Raw genomic sequence first — 25,334 nt, forward strand, 5'->3', positions numbered from 1 at the left:
TGTCTGTAAAAAAAAAATATCCAGGGGCACCTGTGGCTCAAAGGAGTAGGGCGCCAGCCCCATATGCCGGAGTGGTGGGTTCAAACCCAGCCCCGGCCAAAAACAGTAAAAAAAAAAAAAAAAGAAAGAAAGAAATTAAACATTCATGCAGGCCCCTAGAGGTAGTTTGAGCACTGTGCCTGCCACATGAAGAAGTCAGACTTGCACAGATTGGCTAAGATGGGTCCTCTGCTGCAAGGGGGCTGACTCGAGTCTTTCCCCCAAACAGACAGAGACTGTGCCTCTCAGCTTCTCAGCTCTCTGCCTACAGCACAAAGGCTCAAGCAATGAACTGGCCACAGTTCCAGCCAGAAGCTTCCTGGGGTCTTGCTCACTCTGGTATCAGGCCGGGAAATCACTGTGTGGTCTTGGGTAAGTCACCTAGAAGCCCCCGGGCTGCCTCTGTTTGCTCATCTGTTAAGTGGGTGGGAGTTTCTGGGCCTGGGCAGCCTGATTTGTTTGACTGAGGTCAGAAGAGCCAGTGAGAATCTCACAGAAAAGTCAAAAATGACTGTCAAGTGTTCTTGGGATTCTTCTGGATTCTTCAGCTCTACATGTAGGTAAGCAGCTGTCCTTGTCTTTAGTACTAAATGTCCACTTTGGAGCCAGCGTGACTTGGGATGGATTCCCAGCTCTGCACTTATTGGCAGGGCACCCCTGGACGTGCAGGGGTCCATCACCGAACCTCAGTTCTCTCATCTGTGAGACGGGATTAATAACAGAATCTGCCATTTGGCCTGCTTTAGCATGGCGTCTGGCACAGGGAAAAGTACTAATCAATAGCTTTTATTATTGTTCTTGTCATTGTTATTATTAATCCCAGAGGAGGCAGTAGTCTGCAGGGCTATGAAATCATCCACATGGATTGGGGAACAATTTGCACAAACATCTCCAGGTATTAGGAGCCCTAACATCACCAGGGGCTGTTTGGGGGCTCACGTACTAAAGTCACATTGTCCCAGCTCACCAGTGTGCCCAGTGCCTGCCGCGGCTCCCTCTTGCCCACCCCAGAAACAGCAGGCCATCAACTCCCAGAATGTCCCTAAGTCCCAGGGATTTCCAAGCAGAGGAACAGAGATTGGCTGTGCTGGGCTTCCTGCAGGCCACTCAGGATTTCCAAGAGAGCAGCGGTGGCAGCCAGCTCTCAGGGATTTACCAGTCATTTCTCCCCCCCCACCAAGCCACCCAGAAGGCTGTGCCCCACTCATTAAGGTCCCCATTGTCACCTTCACCAGACTCTCCACTTGAAATCCCAACCCCAAAAGAAGGAAGAAGAGGAGCCCTTAGGGAAAAACAGTCACCTACTTGGGTCTCTCTGTCTTTGCCAGCAAGGATAGCCATGGTGCAGGAGTTCAGCTGGGGGCTGTGACACTTATCCCAAAGCCTGGGGTTGGTGTATGCAAGTGGAGAATTTGGAAAGCCCCAGCCCAGCCATGAGACCAGCTTCCAAGCCAGTGTGGCTCAAGTGGCAGATGAACCACCAATCCCTTCTGCTCCTAATCAGATTGGGGGTATGTGCAAGGAACTGCAGAAGCACCCCCGGGGAGGCCAGGTGGGACCAAAAGGCCACAGTTGCTAGGAAAAGCTGAGCTGTTGCCTGCAGAGACCAGGTCGCTAGGCGACCATCTGCCTATTACCAGGGCCCTGGCGTCATCAGTAACCTGTGCTCTGCAAAGCTGGCCAAGAGCATTCTTCCCCAGCCAGTGACAGCCCAGCTCCACTTGCCTCAGGCTTCATACTCTCTGGTCCTGGCCCTCAGATCATTCACTCTGTCACCATTGTGCCACTGTCCCTCCCTGGGCCTGGGGCCCAAATGTTCCCTGAGGTTAACACTCTGGGTGGACATTTGCATGAATGTGTGTGTGCCCAGAGCATCTGTGGGCAGCACTGGTGTGTGTGAGCTTGTCTGCAAGACTGTCGTGTGGATATGTGCAAGTGCATGCATGTATACCTGTGTGCACACGTGTGTGCACATGAGTGTGAGTGTGCCGCACAGGCTTGCTCATATGTGCAGAACGTGCATGGAGGTGTGTGCATGCCTGTACATGTAAGTGCATGCATGACCCGGGAGGGGGCGGCTGTATCCGTGTGCTGGCACATATGCGTATAATGCAGATACACTTGTGTGTGCCCATGTGTACTGCATCCTGAGAACATTTGTATGGTTAGCAAACGTACATACATGTGAGCACAGTTGATCTCTGCCCTTCAAGGGATGTTTCAGCTCAAGAGCAGTAGCAAAGACAGGGGTTTTCAGGCCTGTGTGTTGTGCGTACAAGTTTAGTGGAGGAGAGACCCAGAGCTACTCCACATAGAAGCAGGCAGAAAGCCGTGCGTGAACAACTGTGCTGATACAAGTAGGGAGCATCCAAGGCCTTCACCTTCCGGGGGCTCGGGGGGCGGGGCGTGTCCAGAAGGCAGAATTAGGACTGCATGATAGAAGGCATAGAGAAGCAAGCTTAGTTTTGATGTAAGAAATGATTTCACAAGTCAGAGGTCTATATGGATGAAGTAGACAGCCTTTGAGAAGCTGTGAGCTCCCCATCATTGGAGGTAAGCAAGTGGAGTCTGTGTGGCCTCTGGTCAAGGATGGAAAGATTATATGTGAACCGAGCAAGGGTTGACTAGAAGCAGAAGACACTGGGCAGGCTTCCAAGCCCTGAAATCCTGCATTATCTCATGGTTTATCTATTTTCTAATTGGGACTAAAAGAGACCCTCAATGGGGCCAAGAACATCAATGAGTGTTGATGGGGCACGCACTCCGGGGCAGGCCCTGCATCATCACTGCTGGCCTTATGACCCCTCTGCAAGAGGCTATTTTTATCCCCACTTGACAAGTGGAAGCAGAAACTTCAGCAGGTCCACCACTTGCCAAGGTCACTCTGTGATTAGGAGCAAAGCAGCATTTTTGATGCCAAAGCCGGTGCTCCTAACGCCCCTGGTGCTATCTTGTCTCAGGCCATGAGCAGAGGGACAGGTCAGGGAGGAAGATGTGGGCGTGGAGGTAGCATGGTGGGCAGAGTGGCAGGGATAGGGATTAATGCTAGGAGGCTGGAGCAAAGGACAGAGCAACTTACTTATGCCTCACCCATGATAACAGCTGCCTCACTCTTCCCCCCGCCTCAGTCTCTCCCCAGCACAGCTGCCAGGTGGTGCTCTCTCCTGATCACAAACCTTCAGTGGCTCCCTACTGCTCCTTGACAGCCTGGGTTTTTTTTTTTTGTTTGTTTGTTTTTTGAGACAGATGCCCCTGGGTAGACTACTGTGGCATCACAGCTCACAGCAACCTCCAACTCCTGGGCTCAAGTGAGTCTCCTGCCTCAGCCTCCCAAGTAGCTGGGACCACAGGTGCCCGCCACAACGCCTGGCTATTTTTTGGTTGCAACCATCATTGTTGTTTGGTGGGCCCGGGCTGGATTCGAACCCGCCACCTTAGGTGTATGTGGCTGGCGCCTTAGCCACTTGAGCCACAGGTGCCGAGCCGATAGCCTGGTTTTGACACAGCCCTTCCTCCTCAAAACACTTTCTAACTTGACCTGTAGGCCCCACATTCTTCTCCTTCCCCCTCACTGGTGGGGCCTCCTCCTTTCTGGTTCCTCCTCATTGCTCTATTTCTAATCTGACCCTCAGGCCTCTCCTCTATCCATGTTTCCTCCCTGGCATCCTCTCCAGCCCCACAGCTTTCAGTATGCCTATGTGACCAGAATCCCAACACCCTATCTCCAGCCCTCTCCTGACTCCAGGCTGAGGGGTCCAGCTGCCTGCTCTCCACCCCCAGGTGCACCCACATGTCATTCATCCTTCTGTCCACCCCACATAGCTATCACCTTTCTTCCTCTTAGTGGTTTCTGATCTCCATTTTTTAACCTTTATTCTAACTGAACTCTTCTGCATGCCGTAATGTTGAAATCTTTATGGATGTGGGTGGAGAATCGACCATTAGTGGACAACAGAGCAGGATCCAGGGCAGCCTTGGAAGGCGTCAGAGGCAATCTTCATGTCACTGGGGGTACCAAGGGGAGACAGCCTCGGCTTTGTTAACGATGGGGGGAGCTGTGAGCCCACCACAAATGCATGTATCTTTTTGTGCATTCAACTAACATGTATTTGGCACCTACTATGCACCAGACATTGTTTGTGGCTCTGGAGACATGGCAGTGAAAACAACAGGCAAAAGTCCCAGCCCTCACGGAGGTTGCATTTGTGTGTGTGCATGTGTGTGAGTGTGTATTTGTGTGTGCACGGTGGGAGGGGTTCGGTGGTGGGTAGTATGACTCCCGAATGATTCTGAGCACAGCAGGGACCCACAGCTTCTCCTAACCTCTCTGGTCAAAGCCTACTGCACAGAACAAAGGGAAGGAGCTCCCCCTAGGAGCCCTGCAGTCCCTCAATAGAACCCTGCCTCCCTGGGGTGGTCCTTAGCCATGGGGACAGGTGACTTACTTAGGCTCCTCCTCTTCCTCTTCCTCATCCTCTTCTTCCTTCTCTCCATCATCTTCCTCCTTCTCTTCATCCTCTTCTTCCTTTTCTCCATCCTCTTCCTCCTTCTCTCCAACTTCTTCCTTGTTCCCTCCAACTTCTTCCTCCTTCTCTCCATCATCTTCCTCCTTCTCTCCAACTTCTTCCTCCTTCTCTACATCCTCTTCCTCCTTCTCTCCAACTTCTTCCTCCTTCTCTCCAACTTCTTCCTCCTTCTCTACACCCTCTTCCTCCTTCTCGCCAACATCTTCCTCCTTTTCTACATCCTCTTCCTCCTCTTCAATCCGGGGCAGCTCCCTGAGTTAGGGTTAGAGGCAGGAGGTGAGCCCACCTGGAGCTTCCCCCAGAATCTCCTTCCTTCTCTGTTTTCTGTAGGATAGCCCATGACTCCCAGGACTGGGCCTGGACTCTCCAACCAAGGCTCTCCAACCTGGATACCCCCATTTGAGCACCCCTGAGCTTTGTCTAGCAGCAAGCCCTCTTCACTTCATGAGAGACCTGTCCCAGCCCCCTACTCTCCTGGTGGAGACCCTAAAATAGTCTCTTACCGTCTCTAGGCCTCAGTTTGCTCATCTTAGCAATGTGGGTTATGGATTTGAACCCAAGACCCAAGACTCCCATCTTGAGCTCCCACTATCACCAAGCCTCACTATAGGGAACAAAGATCATAACATCCCTGTAGATGTGAATGGCAATCACTATGCACAATCGCACACTCCAGGCCCAGTGATCCAGCTGTCCCCACTCTGGAAACCTGTAGCTGTGCTCACACATGTGCAAGGACATGCACACAAGAGTGCTTGTTGCAGAACTGTTCACAATAATAAAATTTTGGCTTTGGAAAAACCAAAATCAACATAAATATCCATCAACATAAATATCCATCAATGGTGGACAGGTCAAATGAATTGTGGTATATCCATGCAACGGAATACTATGCAGCCATAAAGAATGAGGATGATTTCCATGTACCCAATGTGGAAAGACTTCAAGCTATGTTGTTGAATGAATACCACAAGGCATGATGAACAGGTGGAAGAGGAGGAAGAGGAGGAAGAAGAGGAAGAGGAGGAAGAAGAGGAAGAAGAGGAAGAGGAAGAAGAGGAGGAAGAGGAAGAAGAGGAGGAAGAAGAGGAGGAGGAGGAGGGAGGGGGAGTGGGAGTAGGAGAAGAAGAGGAAGAGGAAGAGGAAGAGGAAGAAGAAGAAGAAGAAGAAGAAGAAGAAGAAGAAGAAGAAGAAGAAGAAGAAGAAAGAAGAAATGCAGGCTTGCATATGCCCAGACTGTCTCTAGAAAGTTCATAAGGACAAGGTGGTCATTGTGCCCATGGGGATGGGGATAGGGCCCAGAGGGAGGAGGAGGCAGGCTTGTTTCCTGCTTCCTGTTTTTTTATAACTTTGGGATTCTGTACCACATACCAGTTACCTTTGCCAACAATGACTAATTTTTTTCAGGACCTTCTCTGATTCCCTACCTGGGCATCTCCTCCACAGCTTCATTCTCTTCTTCATAAACAAGAATCACCGCTGTTTCCACCGGGATGTTGTCACTCTGGTGGGTTTCCTCCCAGTCAGGGTCAACCTCCTCTAGGATGAGGTCAGGCTCCACTTGCCCTCCAGGGAGGATGCTGACTGCAGGGGACACAGGAGGAGCCATGTGTGGGATGTTGGGGAGAATGGGCTCAGCCTCGGCTGTCTCGAGCCACGAGGAGATGGCACCCACTCAGTGAGACCTTTAGCAACCAGATCAGTGCTCAAGTGACGAGGTGAAGCGCATGCTCATTTGCCCCAACTCCTTCCATTACTTCCCCCACTTTTCCTTCTTGAGACGGCTTTGATTACTATTGATCAAGTTTGCCTCACTGGGGGCTGCTTAGCAGTTTGTGCAAGAAGCAGAAACAATGTTTCTAATCACAGGTGATGTCAAAAGACCCAGGCTCAGTGTCCACTTTGCTACATCCTCATGCAGGTGGCCTGGACTGTCCTGAGGGATGCAGAGAAAGCCTGCTTGTCACCTCTTCTCTGTATTGCCACCGCTTGGTGACAGAATACCCATAAGATCAGCACTTGCTTCTGGGAGTCCTTCTCCCACTCCTGGGCTTAGATGCTCCACTCTCCAAAGATATTTGTCTTTCTCATGGGGACAGCCCCATCTTCAGAGAGGAGTCTATAATTTTCAGCATTTCTCCATGTACCTGGTCCTTAAAACACCATGGGCAGGTGAGCTTGCCACAAGCTCACAAGAAGTATAAGGGTGTCCCAACAGAAACCCAAGCCTGTCCCCAGGAGGGTGTCAGGGAGAAAGGGGGAGATAGCCTGGGAACTAGGGGTTCCCAAAAAGCTCCAGGGATCTTGGTGGCTCTCAAGCCAAGCATGAATTAGTAACACTGACTTTAATTGGGAGTCAGCCTCCAGTCTTACTCTGTGACCTTAGAAGTTCCTGTTTATGGTGTCACATCAGAATAATAACAGTAATGATAACCTACATTTTTGAGCAGGGTCACCATCCTCGTACTATGTGCCAGGCCCTGTGCTAAGTGACGTACATGAATTGACCCCATTAGTCTTCACGTCAACATTTTGAGGTTACAATTATGATCCTCATTTTATTTTCTGTTTTGTATTTTATCCCCCATTTTACAGATGAGCAAACTGAGACACAGATAAATACCTTCTTTTATGGGAAGTTTCCCAAGAGCCAGGTGTGGAGCTCCTGGCTTCTAGGTACAAGTATTGTCCCTGTCTCACAGAGGTGACACTGCTTGCCCTCCAGGGAAACCCCAACAAGCATCCTGAACAGGCCTTTTCCACAGTACACTCTGGCTTCTCAAGACTCTGAAAATGTCACTGTGATTAGACCAGGAAAGCTCCCCCGAGTGAGACCACCATGCCTCCGGTGGTGGGGCACGTGGCACTCTTTGCTGCTGGCCGGCAATGGGGTAGCATCTTCTCTCTGAACTGCCCCTTGGAGCGCAGCTTCTGCCTGGGCATAGCAGGGGACATCCAGGGGACAGACTATCTTCTTGCCTGAGGGCTCATTAGTTTTCATAGCAAACCCAAAGGGCTGGAACACTACTCTTTCCATTTTATAGAACAGAGAGCTGTCTCAGAGAGGCTGAAGGTCTTGCCCAAAGCCACACAGGAAGCCGAAGGCCGAGCCAGGTCTCCTGACTCCTGTTTCCCTGGTATGCTAGCCCAGTCATAAACATGCCCCACCAGTGTCTCCCTGGCATGGTGGCCACACCGTGATGGTGCTGTCTTTAAGGGATGATGTGGTCCTTGCTTATACACTTGCTTTCCTTTTCATAAACCTTTTCTTTAGGCCCTATTTAGTAAGCAAGCACTTTGTAAGAATTTCCTCTGTCCATCTCCGCAGCAGGCCTCTGAGGCATGCCCTATCCTTTCCCTAGTTTATAACTGAAGATTCCATAGCTCTGAGAAGAGGGTGTTGAGCTTGGGCGGGGACGGGGCACTCTGACACACAGCTCCCAGGCCAGGGCCCAGTAAACTGATGGAGGAGCCGCTGGCCCACCAGGAGCTCCCAGCCCCTCTCTATAGGGGTCTCATAGCTCTCCCAGCTTCTCCAGCCCTCCCAGGTGCCTGAGGGCTATGGGTGCTCCAGCTCACATGGAAGCTGCTGCTCCATCTGGTTGGCTCTGGCACCTCCCGGCCAGGGACCTCTCTGCCCTCAAGGGCACCAAATGGGGTTCTGACCCTACCTAGTGAAAGTCAGCAGCCTCATCTGGGGAAGGAGCTCCTTTCTCAGGATCCGCGGACACAGTGCCCACTACATGGATCCTAAGCCAAAGCCCCACCCAGACCCTGGGTCACTGTCAAAGTCCAAGCCCTGGCTCCAAGTCTCCGTCCTCTCCGGCAGGCCTGGGTTATGAAACTCCATCCTCCTGCCTCTCCCTGGTCCAGGCCCACATTTCCTTCCACCTGGCTCCATTCTGAACCCCCCCCCCTTGCTTGTCATTCACTGGATATTTCTCTAAGTATGGTACCAGCCCTTCGCCCATGATCAGAATCAATAAGAAAGTGGGTGCTTCTCAAACAAGCAAGTTCTCTAAATCTCTTGAAGATTTAGGGGTAGGACATTCTTCATAGTTGCCACCAGGTGCTTCAGAGGTGACCCCACTTTGATTGTTTTCCCTCCCTTGGATGCCGGCTCAGCCCAGAGTAATCTTTCTGAAGTCACTCCCCTACTCAACCACCTTCAATGACTCCCCATTGCCTGCAGCCTGGTCTCCTAAAGTGAGCCTCCAACTTCTCGAGTTTTATTTAACACACCCCTCCTTCCTTTACCGCCAGACATTTGCTCACTTTATTCCATCTACTGGATTTGTCCTCCCCTTACCAACAGTTCCAGCAGGGGTAGGGAACCTTCAGCCTTCTGATTTCAAGATTGTTCTGGCTCGGCGCCTATAGCTCAACCGGCTAAGGCGCCAGCCACGTACACCTAAGGTGGCGGGTTCGAATCCCCAGCCTGGACCCGTCAAAACAACAATGACGGCTGCAACCAAAAAATAGCCGGGCGTTGTGGCGGGCGCCTGTGGTCCCAGCTACTTGGGAGGCGGAGGCAGGAGACTCGCTTGAGCCCAGGAGTTGGAGGTTGTTGTGAGCTGTAATGCCATGGCACTCTACCCAGGGGGACAGCTTGAGGCTCTGTCTCAAAGAAAAAAAAAAAAAGATTGTTCTTTTTTAAGCACCAAAAGAGACAAGAAAGCCTTCAATGTCTCTGTTGCACCCCTTTTAATAAAAGGATTTGTTCTATAAAATTTAGGTTCAGTCAAAAGGCCACACTCAAGGATCCAGAAAGCCACATGTGGCCTTAAGGTTGCATATTCCCCACCTCTGGAAGGAGCAGGTGCGACCAACCCTGAGGTACCAGCTGCTGCTCAGACTGCCTGACAGTGTTGGCCCATTACAGCCTGGTCTTCCTCATTTTCAAGAGAAGCCAGATTTTTGTTGTATACATAAAGCCACCTGACATTTAAATGTCTACAACTAATTCTAATTTTGAAAATTACTTCTTGGCTGAAACAAAGACATCTGTGGGCCAGCTGTGACCCAGGGAACTGGGCTCAGAAGCCCTGGCCAATTTCTCCTTCCCTTCAACCCCCATATCCTCGGCCATGGTTTATTTTGTCCACCTGCTTTTAAAACCTAAATATTTAATAAATATTAGCTTTACCCTAAGCAATAATATCAAACAATCGCAGGTGTGATTTATGCTTTTTTTTTTTACATGCTTTTTTAATGTTAAGTACAATGTGTATAGATGTCCACTGGGGGGGTCCCTGGCCCTTGGAAGAGAGAATGTGACCAGGCCTAAGGAGAACCTCTCCTGGGAAAAATGTGTCCCATAGGGGCACTGACTGTGCCAGGCACCATGCTGAGGGCTGTGTAGGTGTCCTCACAAAGAGACAATCAATACCAGAGTCCTCCATGAAGCTTTTTTTTTTTTTAATTAACAAAAAATATTTTAGAGATGGGGTCTTTCTCTGTCACCCAGGCTGGCCTCAAATTCCTGGGCTCAAGCAATTGTCCCTCCTCTACCTCCTGAGCAGCTGGGACTATGGGTGCCACCATGCTCAGCTATGGAGCTTCCCTCCAGCCTTCCATTGGGGAAGTCTGTTTTCTACCCTAAATCTCAGGGGCTTCCCAGGGCTGGCCTTTCCCTTGTTCTGGTCTGGGTCCTGGTCCCTTGCCAGGTAACCTGGAAAGTGGTCTGGGGCTGGTGTAAGTGACTCTGGCTGCCCCTGTCCTGACTGGGAGTATGTGTAGGGGCGGGGGTTCACTATTCAAATCGGGGGGAGTCAGTGGCCACCTCCCCACCCGGAAGGTCTTCTCATCAGGGCATCCTCTCTCCTTCCATCCATCCGTCCATATGTCCATCGCGCTCTCCCAGATCCCCTTCTCCCTTGTTTCAGAGGCCTCCAGCTGCCATCACCCCTGAAACAAAGGAGAAGACAAGGGTGGGTGGCTGGGTGGACAGGTGGAGGGAATGAATGGGGGAGGCCTGGGGACACTCATCCCCCAGCCCCTCAGAGTCTCCCCATGTTGTGGGTTGAATAGTGTCCCCCAAAGAGATAACCCCAAGTCCTAACCCCATTACCTGTGAATGTGACCTAATTTGCAAATAGGGTCTTTGCAGATGTGATTAAGTTAAGGATCTCAAAGTGAGATCATCCCGGATTTAGGGTGGGCCCTAAATCCAGTAACTGACGTCCTTATAAAAGGAAGAAGAGGCAGCTTTCATGCTCATAAAGGAAAAGGCCATGTGGAGACGGAGCAGAGGTTGGAGGACGGCCAAAGCTGAGGAGCACCAGGGGCTGCCAGCAGCCACCAGAGGCCCGGAGGGAGCACAGGACAGCATCTCCCTTAGACCCTGGGAAGGGACCAACCCTGCCAACATCTTGATTCTGGACTCCCAGTTCTTGAATTGGAAGAGAATCTATCTCTGCTGTTCTGAGGCACATGGTGTGCGGCCATTTGTTATGACTGCCCTGGGAGACGAATCCACACAGGCTTCCAGCCCCTGTGCAGAGTCCACCACCCATGACGCCCTCTGGGAACTGTGAAAAGGCCCTGACCAGAGCTGGCTGGGAACCCAGCCTCCCTCCAGAGGAACAGAGGGGCTTGGGCGCTGTGTCCTCAAAGCAGTGAGTGGCCTCTGGAAGGTGTCTGCCCCAGGAGACTTTGTGGTTCTTTTAGCCTTTGCCTGACTGAGCAGGTACTGGCAGGCCAGGTGGACTCTAGTCACCATTCCACAAGATTGCTGTGTGACCTTGGGCAAATGGCTTCAGTTTTCTGAGCTCTGCTCCCTGCCTTCAGCTCGGGGGTCCCTGCTCTGTCTGCCCCAGGATAGCCAGGAGCTCCATGAGAGGGCGAGTGTGCCCTGCTCTGCGCATGCCTCTCACGTTGTCATAATCACTATAAGCCATGACAAGCAAATTCTCTGAATCTCTCTTGAAGATTTAGGGGTGGGACATTCTTCATAGTTGCCACCAGGTGCTTTCCCTCCCTCAGATGCTTTCTCAGGCCCAGAGTAAGCATCCCTTGGCTTCTCCGTCAGGCCTGAGGCCACAGCTGGCCAGCTGTCTGCTCCAGGCCACAGTGGCCACCCTCTGTGCTCATGAAACCACCATCAGCCTAGGGGGCTGGGGTAGGGCACAGCCTTGGAGACACAGTGGGGCATCCCTGAGACACCCTGTGGCCCACAGTCGCAAGGCTTGTGTCCAGGATGGAACAGGGGATGCCACCAGCCACAGGCTCTGAACACTGTTTTGTTCACTTCTAGACCCATCACAGGCCTGGCACATAGTAGGTCGTCCATAGTTAGGAATGAATGAATGAATGTCTTTCCAACGCTTGCCTTTCTGGAGGCCATGACGTGAAGTTAGAGTAGATTCTGCCCCTAGTCTCTTCCTGACCTCAGTCCTCTGTCCCCACACCTGGCTCAGGGCTGGGACGAAAGGTACCACGTATCTGCCCACTCCACCGCAGGTGAGGGGGATACCAAGCTCCAGGGAGCTGAGTCTATGGGGTCTGGCTCCTCAAGGGAGATCCCACCCTAGGACTCTGCTTGTGCAAACACACTTGCTCACTTGCCACTGTCCTGGCCTGGGTGTTGTTTTCTCTGTATAGAAAAGAGCTAGAAGCCAGACCCAGGAGGACTTCCAGCCAGCACCTGGCCCTGGGCCGGTCCTGCAGGCTCCCAGCCAGGAGACCTCAGGCCTAGCCAGGGACACCCCACTCAGAGCAAGGACAACAAACAACCCTCCCAGGGATGCCGACAGAGACCCATTAATGCCACTCACTGGTCTGCACTTCACACGTCTCAGGGCAGTCTGGCTCCTGCATGGAGACAAGGGGGGAAAAAACTGCTGTGGCCCCCTGGCCTGCCTCCCTCCTCCACCCCCCCCCCCCAGCACAAGCAGGAGCAAAAGGGACTTTCTTCCTTCCCTTCCTAGGACAGGGGCTGAAGATCCCAGAGCCTCAGCCCTCTCCTCCCCATTTATCTCTCCTGCCGCAGAGGCACCCCTCGGCTCCAGCCCCTGTCCCGCCAGGGCTGCTGCTCAGTGTCACCCCTGCTTGGGACCCCTTCTCTCTGTGGGAGAGACTTCCTCCCCACCTTCCTCCTTGGAGGGTGTTTCCTAACTTCTAGCTCCACACCTTCTCCTGCCCCACCCCACCCTCGGCCCCCTCTCTTGGGGTCTTGGGGTTTCTGCCACAAGGCCCCCTTTCTCCTCTGGGAAACCGTAAGCTGTGCTTCCTCTGCTGTCTGCAGAGGCTGTGGGACACAGGGAACCTAAGGCTGTAGGAACCGGGATCATACTGGGTCCGACTCCTGTTACACGACTTGGCCCAACTCTCTGAGTCTCTGTTGCCCCATAAAATGAAGAAGGGGGTCCCTGCTGTGCCCAGAGTTGGTGAGGGAATTGAGGGAAGGAGGATTTGAAAGCCTGGCAAGGTGGATGTGCCCAGAAATAGCTAACGCAGCGGCACCTGCTCAGGAGAGCCAGGCTTGGGCCTTGAGTGACCCAGAGGCTCAGGACCTGCCCAGGCCTTCCTCTCTTCCGGCCTCAATAGACATCTATTGTTTACATAACTTATCCTACATTCTCACACCCCTGGGTGGTTGTCCTTTGCTCAGGTGAGACAACTGAGGTTCTGACAGGGTCAAGGCCAAGGTCACACAGCCAGAACTGAGATTAGACCTCCCACCTCCTGTTCCAGGAACTTCTATGAAGATGTCCAATTATCCTCAAGAACCAAAGACCAGGTTCTTGGGGAAAGGAGGGGAGAAGGGTAACAGAGGCCCTACTCCCTACCCACCCAGAATGGCTTTCAGGAATGCACATAGGGTTTGCTGGCTTCCTGTGAGCCCCACTGCTTCCCAGAATGTTCCAGGTCTCTCTTATTTCTATATCTTTGCACATGCTCAGAAGCCTCCTCCACTGAGAAGCCTTCGTGATGCTCCTGACAGGCTTCACCTCTGTGGCCCACATCTTTTCTGCTTCCCCCATGGAAGCTCCTGCCCCCCAACTGTGAGCTCTTGGCAGGTGGGTTAGGCCAGCACATCTCAGCTCTGTGGCCACCATGCCTCACAGGGTATGGCTGGGATGACCATGAGCCATGCACACAGGCAGCCTCGGGGGGCTGGGCTCCCTGTGCAGGCTCCTTCCTTCCTGCTGCACCTCCAAGCACCCCACCCTTCCCATTACCAGCAGGGTCCACTCCCCGAGCCCCACACTGACCTGCTCTCCTACTTTCCCATGGAGTACTGGCTGTGGCAGGGCCATCTCCAGTCTGTGTAGGACCCAAGCAACCAACCTGCAGGTAGGAGAGCAAGCTGTGTCCAGGCAAAAAGGCTTGTGGGGAAACTGAGGCCAGAGTCAGCTCTCCCAAGGCAGATAACAAGCCTACCAGAAGGCAGAGCCTGTGAGAAGCCAGAACCTGGGTCTCCGGACTGAAGACCATTTCCTCCCTCCTCCTCCTCCCTAGGTGAGCTTCTGGCTACTACTCAGGCCCCAGCCGGTAGCTCAGGCTCCCCCCATCCTCCCCTCACCCCAGAAGGGCATTTCAGGCTTTCACATGCTGTGCAAGTGGGAGCACTTGGCAACACCTAGCCCAATTTGGAATGCAAATATTCTTTGGCCCACTACCTCCATTTCTATGGATTTGTCCTACAGATTTATTTATATGATGCATATGTAGGCTACTCTTTGGAGCTGGAGAGTAAAAACAAACCTAAATGACCACTGGATGGTTAAACAAAAGCCGGTACAGCCATATAATGAGGTACTAAGCAATCACTGAAAGGCCCAGCAGCTGACACCTGTCATCCCAACACTGGGAGCTGAGGCTGGAGGATTGCCTGAGGCCAGGAGTTCAAGACCAGCCTGGGCAGCATAGTGAGACTCTGGATCTATATACAAATTTTAAAACTGAATAAGTCAGCAATTGTCTGCAGTCTCAGCTACTCAGGAAGCCAAAGACAGAGGATCCCTTCAGCCCAGGAGTTTGAGGCTCCGGGGCTACGTGAGCTATGGTGATGCTACTATACTCTAGCCTAGATGACAGAGTGAGACTCTCTCTATCTCTCTCACTCGAGAAAAGAAAGGAAGGAAGGAAGGAAGGAAGGAAGGAAGGAAGGAAGGAAGGAAGGGAAGGAGGGAGGGAGGGAAATAGACCTCCATGTAGAAAACCATCTCTAAGATACATTTTTTAAGTAAAAAAAAGCAAGGTGCAGAAGAGAATTATAGTTTGCTCTTGTGTGTTTCAAATGAAAAATGTACTCGCAAGCTTGGACAGACATAGAAAATGTGAGGAAGGCCAAGAAGCTGGGAAGGGGCTTGGAAATGCGGTTGAATATTCTTCCAGGTGTATGTGTCACATTCATAATTTTAAAGACTAGTTTTGTGAAGGTTAAAGGTTGGGCTGGGGCTTCCTGTGGGAGGTGTGGCACTGAAGGTGGCTTACCTGGCAGGGTCCCTGGGAGGCAGCAGGAAGGACTCAGACTGGGGCTCTGGAGCTGGCTCCTCCTGGGGCTCTTGGGGGCCAGGAGTAGGCGGAGAGGGGCTCTCCAGGGCCTGAGGTGTGGGCTTCGTTTCTGGGGCTGATTCTGGAGGTGCTAAGCAGTGGGGAGAGCAAGGAGCTAAAGATGCAACCCCACAAGGGCACGGGGGCATATTCTAGACACTAACATGACTGAGAGAGGAGCCCCCAAGACCACCCCTACTAGCCCTTCCATCAGAGCAGTCACCGAAACTGAGATTGCACAAGTCTGGCTTCCCAGCCTGGACTGGGAAAGGGATCCAGTGCCCCCCACAACACCCTGCTCCCAGCCAGCCCTGGACCCCTCCCCAGCCAGAGTGAAGCTTAAGAGGCTCCCTTGGGTCCCAGATTTCCCCTGCTCAGCCTGTGCCCCTCCCAGGTCCCCTCCTGTACCTGGGCCCAAGGCAGCATCTGTGGGCTCGTCTCTTCCGTCCTGAATGATAAACAGGGAGTTGGGTCACAGATCAGAGAACACCCTGGCCAGCTGTGCCCTGGCCCGAGGCTGGTGGCAGGGGCTCTTTCCCTCCTCTGCATCCTCCCTGCTCCCTCACAGTCATTCCTCCCCATCAAGGACTCTCCAAGGAGGAGATGGCTTCCTCTGTGGGTCTGGGGGGCTGGGGTGGGACAAAGGGAGGCCCTCCTAGGGCCCTAGAAGCCCTCCCACATGGTCAGCAGCCTGGCCCTCCTTCTCCTTGACTCACCTCAGCAATTTTGGGGGGCTGAGGCAGTACCTTCTCCAGGTTCTGTTCTAGCCACCTGACCAGCCATGGCCCGGACCTGCAGAGAGGCCAGTGGCCAGCTGAGTGGCCTGAAGGACCAGGCCGGGGACCAGGGGTCTAACTGTGACCAGGACAAAAGCCCCTGCTCTCAAGAAGTCAACAGTCTAATGAATGAATGAGGTGGGGAATGAATGAATGGGAATGAAGTGAATGGAGATTTCTAGCAGAAATTGCAAACTGGAAGCGTCAGGCTTCCTTCAGGGGTTCAGTGTCCTGAAAACTTCTCCACTAGTTGGCAACATCTAAAAATTCAGAATTTTACATAAAAGCCTGGGTTTCTAGCTTCTCTTAGAAAACTGGAGGATCTAGCCACATGGGTCTGCACTCCTGTGAGGAAAAGGCAGTGGGAACAGGACATGGGTCTCCCCCTTTGCCACCCTCACTGATGAGAGTTCTGAGGAGTCAGACGCTGTTGTCAACTGTGAAGCCAACCTGGGCACCCCGTGTCCCCATGGTGGTTCAAGCCTTCCTTCCAGGCTCCACATGGGCCCATCTATATGTTCCCTTCTCTAAGGCTTTCACCCATGCCTTCTCAGAGGGTGGTCCCACCCAGAGAGCTTCTAGTAATCAGCACAATAAACCCTGGGCACCACAAGGTGCACTGTCCCCATTCCATGGATAGGAAAACCAAGGTCTGGAAGAGAGAAGAGGCATGTTCAAGGTCCCACACTGAGTAGGCAATAGACCTGCTCCTGAACCCAAGACCCTCACCCCGGGGCGCACTGATCCTCCCACCAAACACACTACAGATGACAGTGACACAGTGGTAGGGACTCACCCACTGTCCTCATTGGGTACATCTGTGCAAAGAAAATAAAGAAAGGTGATCAGTAGCAAGAGACCACCCAGAGACCCCTGGTCAGCCCAAAGCAGGCACCAAGAGCCCCACTTGAACCCAGGGCCAGTCAGATGAGAAACTGTGGCCCACGTGGACTCTTCCTGAGGGTAGGGCCCACCCCAGAAGCCCCTCAGCCCTTGCTCCTAAAAAGCTCTCCCACCTCTTGGTCTTACCTTCATCCTCAGTGCCGCAGTGCCCAAGGACCTGCCAGGGACAGACAGACAGACTTGGGCAGGGAGCCCTGGGCAGCCCCCCACCAGCCCTTCCTCCCTGGACCCTGCCTCCAGTCCCTGCATTACCTGAGCTGGGTCCTCCTTGCTGAAGACAGGCTGTGGGACAACCTTCTCCATGCCTTTCCTGAACCAGGTCATCACCCAGCCTCTGGGACTGCAGATGGATAGAAGTACCAGCCTAGCCACAGCTCTCCCTTACCCCTCCCTTGTCCAAGTGACAGTCCACAGTGTCCTGAAGAGGTTGGCTAGAATCTCAAACCACTGTATCCTCACCATAAAATATCAGACATGTCACCTCCCCAAGTCTCACGTTCTACTCTGGAAAATGGGGGACACTTGTGCTTCTGGAGGCCAGGCATGCCCAGTGCTATTCAGAGCTTGCCCCTGTGGCATGCTCAGGATGGAGCAGCTGGGGCTCTCATGCTGCCTCCCCGCTCGCTCCAGAGCCTCTGCCTGCACTTGGCACATTCTAGAAGAGCTAAGGCTTCTGTGGGGTGCACCCTGCCACTAAGGCTGAGCAGCCTAAATGCAAGTGCTGCAGACCTGCTGACTGAGGCCACCCAGCCCAGCCGGACTCAGGAGGACAAGCAATGGGGTCTGAAATGTCTGAGCCAATGGGGAGACTGCAGGCAACAGCTTAGATTTCTGCTTTTCTTCGGATTTTTTTCGGGAAAATCAGAAGTTCCAGCACATTGGACCTGCATCTCATCCAAGCACTGGGAAACTTCTGGTCCCTGTAGAGAGGGTGTTCATTATTATGGCTATCACCCTCCCATGCAGTGGTTCTCAATCTGTGGGTCGCGACAATGAAAATACATCCTGCATATCAGATATTTACATTACGATTCATAACAGTAGCAAATTACAGTTATGAAGTGGCAACGGAAATAATTTTATGGTTGGGGGTCACCACAACATGAGGAACTGTATTAAAGGGTCGTGGCATTAGGAAGGTTGAGAACCACTGCTCTAGTGCCTCTTGGTCGCATTGCCCATTCAGCCCAGAAGACACCCCACCCCCTCCCGATGTCGTGGCAATTTCCTGAAGCCTTTGCCCAGAATGACTACAGACTTGAGTGCAGTACCATCCCCTACCCCCAGGCCCCAGGGGCTCCCTAGCTGGGAAGGGTGAGGAGGGGAGGGCTGACCCTCAGGATAGGGGAGAGTGGTACGGTACCTGTCTACTTCTGGAGTCACAGTGACCTCGGCCTGTACAGATGAGGGTGGAACAGGGACAGTCTCCTGGGTCTCTGGAAAAGAGTCCCTCATAATTTATATCCAGGGCTTCAGAGAGGCCCAGTGGCGTTCTGCTGGGGAGCTCAAGTGAAAGGCAAAGTGGGGGAGAACCCCAAGGGGTCTGAAGACCAGGGTTCAGCCTAGCACTCTGGGAAGGTGAGGCAGGTGGATTGCCTGAGCTCACAGCTGCAAGACCTCGCCTCTAAAAATAGCTGGGTGTTGTGGTGGGAACCTGTAGTCCCAGCTACTTGGGAGGCTGAGACAAGAGAATCACTTAGCTCAAGAGTTTAAGGTGAACTATGATGCCACAGCAATCCACCAAGGGCAACAAAGTGAGACTCTGTCTCCAAAAAAAAAGAAGAAGAAGAAGAAGAAGACCAGGGTTCCAGGTCAGCTCAGCCAAGAAGTCTTTGGGAGCCTACTCTTAGCTTCTCTGAGCCTCAGTTTCCTCATCTGTGAAATGGGCCTGCCAGCCACGTGGGCTGCTGGGAGGCTCTGAGCAAACAATGTAGCCCCACTGCCCTGTCAGCCTGGGCTCCCAGCACTCACCCTGAGGGTTTGGGTCAGCCACAGCCACTTCCTCATCCTTGGGTGTCTCTTCAGGGGGCTAGAGGATTCAAACAGGAACATATAAGCCATAGGTGAGACCACCTGTTTTGGACAGGGGCAGCCCCTGATTCACCCATGAGGAATTCCCCATTCCCTGAAAGGACTGAATGACTCTATTCTCCAATCCTCCCAGTAAATACTGGGGACCCATCCTTCCAACCAGGGATGCTCCTTTCCTCCCAGCCTCAGGGGTCCCTCATCCAGGACTGGGGCCCTCTCCTCCCAGGCCTATCACATCCCCCAGCAAACTGCCCCACTTTAGTAACCCAGGAAGAGGAGGAACAGTTAGAGACAGCTGTGAAGGGCCCAGTCAAGCTGAGGAGAGGAGGGAGGTGAGAGGAGCCCCTCCCCTCATCCCCAACCAGGATCCTCTCTCTCTGGCCCAAACTTTCCACTCCTCTCTAGCAGCCAATGGAGTTCACCCTCTGGCCTCTGGCTCTCACTGACTCTGCAGCCACATAAATACCCATGTGAGCACACTTAGTCTCACATATGTCTACATACACAGAGACACAAACACGAACATATACACACATACACGTGCATACATACACTGATGGGCAAACATGTATATACGCGTGCACAGACAAAAATAAGTGCACGTGCACACACATATGTGCATATGTATACGGACACAAAGTATGTGCATATACATTTACACATCCATATGCATGCATACCCCAACACACATGCACAGGTATGCAGGAAGATACAAACATGTGCATATACACATGCATGCCTGCAGACACACATATGTGCATACCTGCCAGCACCTGGACAACAGGTGCATACACTCAGACACATGGCATATACAGTACCTATGGTTGCAGGAATGTGTGTGTACACACGTGCACATACATATGCTCAGTCACATAAATGTAAGCACATATACATACGTCTGCATACTTGCAAGTTGCAAACATTTGCATATGTACACATGTACATATACATGCACACAGACCTCTGCATCTAAACCTATGCACACGTATACATGCACAGACCCATGTGATGTGTACATATACACATGCTGAGGCATATAAATATGTGCATACACACAATACATGCAGAGATGCACAAACATGTACACACACTTGCCAACACATGAATACATTCACCTACTCAGGACACGCATATATACATACACTTCTACACACTAGCATGCCATACATGCATGTGGAATCACAGACATACTAATGCATGGTCACATAAACATAAATGTGTGCACGACACATACCTGCACACACAAATGTACACACATGTTGGCATGCAGGCCCAATTTGCAAATACACACATATGCACACAGACACATCACTAAGGAACACCATACACATATGTGCATACACATGTGTACACATGCAACACACAAACCCTATACCTGCTTCCTAAACATACCCTGCACTACCTTACTAATGACCTTTGCTCTGTCAGAAAGGCCCCCACCTCCCCATCACCCTTCATCTCTGCTCACCCTCCGTGTCTAGGAAGTACTCCCCCACCAGCTTCCAATCTCCAAAGATAACTTTCCCTCTTCTGAGCTCATCTGGCCCTCCCAGAGGGTAGAGCAGGGTCAGTGCTCACCACACTCCTTCATCACCTGCATCTCTTGGCAAACTGAACTGGCTGGATATTTGTCTGCAAACCCCCTTATTCATCTTTATGCCTTCAGCACTAAGCTCAGGACCTGGCATCAGTTCAAAGCTAAATCAAATCTGTCAAAGGGAGCTACTGAATTAGTTGTCATCAGGCTCCTGAAAGGATAGAATGAGAACTGGCAAGTTTTGACGTGCTCAAAGGGAAGTTTTGGAGAAATGATCCTCAAAGTGTGGGTCATGGACCAGTGCCCATCTGCAAACTGTTATTGGCCCATGATGATGAAGCAGTTTGCACCAGGACGTGTATCAATGCCTAGATCAGATATTCATTTCCTTCACTGAGAAAGTCTTACTACAAAACAATTAGCAACTGAATTAGGCAGTTGCTTAAGTGTGCTTAGTTACATAGTAGATTTATATTCTGGTGCAAGCTGCTGATCTCATCCTAGACTGGAAACAGTTTATGGCCTGCCTCCTTTGAGTAGTTCAGTTCTAGACTCTAGAGTTTGGCAAAACATGGCCTGTGGCCAAATACAGCCTGTTGCATATTTCTGTAAATAAATTGTATTGGTTATTTGTGTATGCATTATCTATATCTGTCTTCATACTATAATGGCAGAGGCGAGTAATTAACAGAGAAACATGACCCACAAAGCCTAAGATATTTACTACATAACCTTTTACATAAAAAGCTGGCCTTGGGGCAATCCACTCTCTGGGCCTGAGCTGTGTCATTTGTATAAGTGCTGGACCAGGTGACTGCCACATTTCCTTCTGGCTCAAATTATAGAAGGCCCTTGGGGAGCAGGTGGCCCAGGCTGAGAGGTCCCTAAGCAGTAAGGCTAGCCTGCCTGCCCCTCATCGATCTCCATGTCTCACCATGGACTTGACCTCTGGCTCAGGCTCCTTGGGGGCTGTTTCAGGCTGTGGCTCTGGTTCTATCTTCGGCTCCACCACTGGCTCCAGCTCTGGCTCTGCCTCTTCCTCTTCCTTCATCTTGGTCTTCTGGGGGGAGCTTGGGGGCTGGGGCAGCACCCTCTGGACCCAGCCCAACATCCTGATGCCTATTAGAGGCAGAGTGCTCACGGTCACTGCCACCATTTATAGGCCACTTTTGTGAGTTGTACATTCCTCTCATCATCCTTAAAAATATTTCTACAATTACATCTCTTCATATTTACCTCATAGAGTTACTCAAAGCCATACATACAAGGTTGGACAGTTAAGTTCTCAAACTCATCCTAGAAAAAGTGCTATATCTCTCACTGCTGAATATCACTACGGTCACCAGATGGCCAAGGGAAGTACCAGCAATGAGGTATGTAGCACTTTTTCTAGGATGAGTTCAAGAACTTAATTGTCCAACCTTGTACATGTGTATAAAGAAGTTGGTTGCAACAGTGTCATAGCAAAAATGAAAAATACCCAAATATCCATCAAGAGGAGACTGGTTATTGGTTGTTCATCTGTAAGAAGGGCGTGTACTAAGTAAATTACAATACATTCAATGAGGGAATATTATGGAGCCATTTTTTAAAAAGAAGCAAATCTATTTGAACCAGCATGAGAAGATGTACATGCTCTGGAGTCAAGTCACAAGCAGGTCAGTTAAACTCTCTGTGCCTCAGGTAGCCTGTCTATAAAATGGGGGTATTAGTAGTACCCACCTCATGGAGCAAGTGCGAGGATGAAACAAATTGATAAGTGAAACATATTCAGAACAGTGACTGCCACATGTCAAGGACTTAAAAAACAGTGGCTATGACTATCATGTGGTATCAAGTGAAAACACTCATTGCCAAATATCCTGTATACACTAAGAGTAACGTATGAGTGGAAAATCTGTTTTGGTTAAGAGAAAATTAACCTATGCTCGTGATTTTTTAATTTTTAAGATAGAGTGCCATGTAAGCCTGTTTTCATGGTTTACTGTGCTGTGGGTTACACTTTATATGGGGTCAGTTTCCAGTTCATTTATCTTTGGGGAATAGGGAGCCCCTTACAACTAAATCCCCACAGGATGGCCTGGCCTGTTGGGCACCACACAGGTCAATGTTTGCAAACTCTCAGCCCTGGATGGGCCCGTCCAAGGCAGTGCCTGGCATGCGTATGCCCCAGCCCTCCCCAGCTATGGGCAGCCCAGGCACCTGCAGAGTGCCTATGTGCCCCTCTCTGCCAGGGACCCTGATCCCAGGAGCCAGGAGCCCTGTCTTGGTGCCCAGCTCTTCAGAGCTCTGGGTCCTTCTACTCATAGCCTTGACCTCTGTCCCTGTTCTGGCCTCAGCAGCCCTGCTTCTCCCAGGAGAGGCTGTGGTGGGTGCAGAGCCCTGGTTCAGCCTTCAAAAAGTGAACTTGGGCCAGATATGCCCCCTCTGATCTTCCCTTTCTCTGGGGGTGGAGGATATAGACACAGTGATGTCCCAACTCAGGACTGCCCAAAGTCACATGTTGGGACGACAGTGTCTACTGACCCCAGCAGGTCACAGGCAGCCACAAGAGCCAGAACTGAGTTCTCTACCCACAATCAAACTCATCTTCCTTTTCGTCACTACACCCTAGGCCCCCACCCCCAGTCAAATAAGGGTTGTCATCCCAGAACACAGAAAGGTCCACAGACGTGCTCGAGGCAACACAACCAGCTAGTGGCCAAGCTTAGTTTACACTAGGGGCTGCCCAATTCCAGCTGCCCCACACCTACCCCCGGGGTGGTCCTGATGTTTGCCTCTTCTGTAGGCCATACCTGTAGGCCATTTCCCAGCAGGGAGCAATTCTGGCTTGCATTTTCAAACCTTCTGAACTTAGAGAAGCTTTTCTCACCTTCAATTTTTTTTCTTCCCCCAGACTCAGCCATTTCTTTCTGGATGGGGACTTTTATAGGACCCTCCCATCTTTCTGCCATGTCCCTACTGACTCCACTTTGATGGGGGAGGCTCAGGTGCTGAAGTGACAGCTCAGGGCACCATGATGTTGTATCACTTGTGTTTTCAGAATCTTCTAGGCAGCTGGTGACAATACGGATTCCAGGCCGGGCACGCTGGCTCATGCCTGTAATCCTTCCACTCTGGGAAGCCCAGGGGAGCATCACTTGAGCTCAGGAGTTTGAGACCAGCCTGAGTAAGAGGGAGACCCCATCTATAAACTTGAAAACTTAGCTGGACTTGATGGCGGCACCTGTAGTCCCAACTACTGGGAGGCTGAGGCAGGAGGATCACTTGAGCCCAGGAGTTTGAGTTTACAGTGAGCTATGATGATGCCCCAGCACTGAAGCCCAGGTGACAGAACAAGAGTCTGTCTCAAAACAAACCAAAAGTTTATCCTATTAGGGTACATGTGAATTTGTCTAAAGGTCGAATATAAATGTCTTAACACAACAGTTATGAGAAAGACATGATGGCTATGTTAGCCAGTTGGATGAGAGTTTTTCAAACTGTATATGGAAGCAACACACTATATCCTATGATAGAATTAATGTACACAATTATGATCTAATAAGAAAAAATATAATAAAAAATAAATAAAATGTAAATATTAAACTAAAAAAAAAAAAGAAAAGAAGAGAAAGAAAGGAAAATACAGATTCTTAGGTTCCCCAAACCCTCCAGGAAGAAGCAGAATTCTTACTTCACAAGCTGCCCTGAAGATTCTGGTGCACGCTGAAGTCTGGCTCCCCGGTAAGCTGCAGGCTTCCCACTGGGTCAGTTTCCTCTTGCCTAATGACCTGTCTAGAAGGAGAACATGGGGATCCCACCAAGGGTCCCACCGCGTCTCCACCTCATCCTGAGTTACCTGCTCAGAAGCCCACCACCAGCCAGCAATTGCCTTCTTGCTGCCACTTGAAGCTGGCCTCTCAGACCAGGGGGGATTAATTGGCAGTGGACAAGCTGGGCCGTGTGCAAAGGATTAGCAGGTGCCGAATGGGGGCAGGGAAGAAAAGAGGTAGATGATGTCCAGGGAGCCAGCAGCACTCCACAGTGCTCAGCAGGGATGTGGGCCCCAGGTTTGCACTACCAAGGGTTGCCAGGAGATCTCCCCAGATGCCAAGGGCCCAGTTTTATACACACCTTGGACAAACCACAGAGTGGCTGGTGGGAGAATAACAGCTTGGAGTGCCCATGTGTTTCCTGGAGCCTCCTCAAGGTGGCAGGGGCTGGCCAACTCTCAGCAGAGGCAGGAGGCATACCCCAGCTATCCAGCCCCAGTGCCAGAGTCTCCTGTCGCTTAGGAGGGTCTCAGCAGGCTCTTGCCTTGGGCTCTGCGGGGGCTGAGCCTTTACCATGGACCGTAGGGCTGGTGGGTGACTGATGCATCTGACCTTCCCTGTGCACTGAGGTTGGATCCTAGGAGGGAGATGGAGATCTAGGGGGGAGGGGGTGTGAGGGTCAGAGGCTCAGAGAAGAGGGGCTCTGTCCAGTGGCAGGACCCAGGTGAGGGGTGATAGAGGGATGTTCAGCAAAGAGCAGGGGGATTGATTCGGTGATCTGCAGGATTTCTAGAGCTCTTCCTACACGCCCAGCAGCGTGCCTGCCTTGGCATGTCGAACCAGACAGACATAGGCCCTGTCCTCACAGAGCTTTTCTTCCAACAAAGAAGATGGAGTAGGGCCTTAAGGAACAGAAGGGGACAACAGCTTCTGAGCTTGGTGGGTGCAGGGGAGAGTGGCGAGAGGTGAGGGGACCAGGTTAGCTCACATCAGGCCGCTGGCACAAGAAAGGAGTTTTTTTGTTTTTGTTTTGACAGAGTCTCACTCTGTTACTCTGGGTAGAGTGCTGTGGCATCATTATAGCTCACAGCAACCTCAAACTCTTGGGCTCAGGTGATCTTCTTGCCTCAGCCTCCCAAGTAGCGCCCACCACAAAGCCTGGCTAGTTTTTCTATTTTTAGTAGAGATAGGGTCTTGCTTTTGCTCCAGCTGGTCTTAAACTCCTGAGCTCAAGCAATCCATCTGCCTCAGCCTCCCAAAGTACTAG

At 51.5% G+C, this 25,334-nt stretch overlaps 1 protein-coding gene across 1 annotated transcript in view; it reads right to left on the reverse strand.

The window, feature by feature from the left end:
- CNGB1 (cyclic nucleotide gated channel beta 1) overlaps positions 1–21,423 on the reverse strand; it is a 71,269-nt gene extending 49,846 nt beyond the window's left edge. Inside the window, exons 1-13 of the mRNA XM_012806814.1 lie at positions 21,247–21,423; positions 18,716–18,773; positions 18,108–18,180; positions 16,997–17,084; positions 16,858–16,901; positions 15,782–15,857; positions 15,474–15,513; positions 15,006–15,156; positions 13,781–13,856; positions 12,341–12,377; positions 5,993–6,149; positions 4,766–4,817; positions 4,485–4,729 (exon numbers count right to left, since the gene is read on the reverse strand). Of these exons, the coding sequence (XP_012662268.1) occupies positions 4,485–4,729; positions 4,766–4,817; positions 5,993–6,149; positions 12,341–12,377; positions 13,781–13,856; positions 15,006–15,156; positions 15,474–15,513; positions 15,782–15,857; positions 16,858–16,901; positions 16,997–17,084; positions 18,108–18,180; positions 18,716–18,773; positions 21,247–21,423 (1,274 nt within the window). The remainder of the gene's footprint in view (positions 1–4,484; positions 4,730–4,765; positions 4,818–5,992; positions 6,150–12,340; positions 12,378–13,780; positions 13,857–15,005; positions 15,157–15,473; positions 15,514–15,781; positions 15,858–16,857; positions 16,902–16,996; positions 17,085–18,107; positions 18,181–18,715; positions 18,774–21,246) is intronic.
- Between the last annotated feature and the right edge of the window lie 3,911 nt (positions 21,424–25,334).

Source organism: Otolemur garnettii, unplaced genomic scaffold (assembly GCF_000181295.1).
Source record: "Otolemur garnettii isolate 467f Iridium unplaced genomic scaffold, OtoGar3 scaffold00058, whole genome shotgun sequence".
Taxonomy (NCBI): Eukaryota; Metazoa; Chordata; class Mammalia; order Primates; family Galagidae; genus Otolemur; species Otolemur garnettii.